The sequence below is a fragment of the Acanthisitta chloris genome, unplaced genomic scaffold (genome assembly GCF_000695815.1).
Source record: "Acanthisitta chloris isolate BGI_N310 unplaced genomic scaffold, ASM69581v1 scaffold8541, whole genome shotgun sequence".
NCBI lineage: Eukaryota > Metazoa > Chordata > Aves > Passeriformes > Acanthisittidae > Acanthisitta > Acanthisitta chloris.
The window spans coordinates 6,016-6,538 of NW_008657595.1; the positions used below are offsets into that span (position 1 = coordinate 6,016).

Consider the following 523-nt stretch of genomic DNA (forward strand, 5'->3'; position numbering starts at 1 on the left):
CCCTCCTGTAGGGACTTGCAATTCCAGGCCAGGTGAAAGGTGAGCAGAGCCAAACAGGTTCACTGAATTCCTTTCGTAATACCTGTTATTTTGCCACTGTTGGGAATGCTTTTCCTCCTTAAAACACAATTTTCCACACTGGATACTAGAAAAACAGCTCTGATTTTCCTTGAGGACATGATATATCCCCAGTGTGTATTTAAGCATAGCTTTAAGTATAGCTTTTCTTTTTATTACTCTGTAATAAATAGATCTATAATTATACAGAGCTATTTTCCCTCTCTCCACAGCTACCTATACTCCAGAAACATGGAATCACCCATGTCATATGCATAAGGCAAAACATTGAAGCAAACTTTATTAAACCAAACTTCCAACAGTTATTTAGGTGAGAAGTGATCAACATTTGTTTTGTGTGTGTGTTTTCTCTCCAAATATTTTCATGTTGTCAAAGCTATTTGAAAAATGTGCTGAGGTGCAGAAAGACTTGAAATCCAACCCATGGGGTTGATTCATCCTGCTG

The 523-nt window shown here is 37.9% G+C and overlaps 1 protein-coding gene across 1 annotated transcript in view; it reads left to right on the top strand.

Annotated features, from left to right (window-relative positions):
- The window catches only part of STYX (serine/threonine/tyrosine interacting protein), a 5,954-nt gene that overhangs the window by 1,291 nt on the left and 4,140 nt on the right, over window positions 1–523 (top strand). Inside the window, exon 3 of the mRNA XM_009084778.1 lies at window positions 291–388. Within this exon, the coding sequence (XP_009083026.1) occupies window positions 291–388 (98 nt within the window). The remainder of the gene's footprint in view (window positions 1–290; window positions 389–523) is intronic.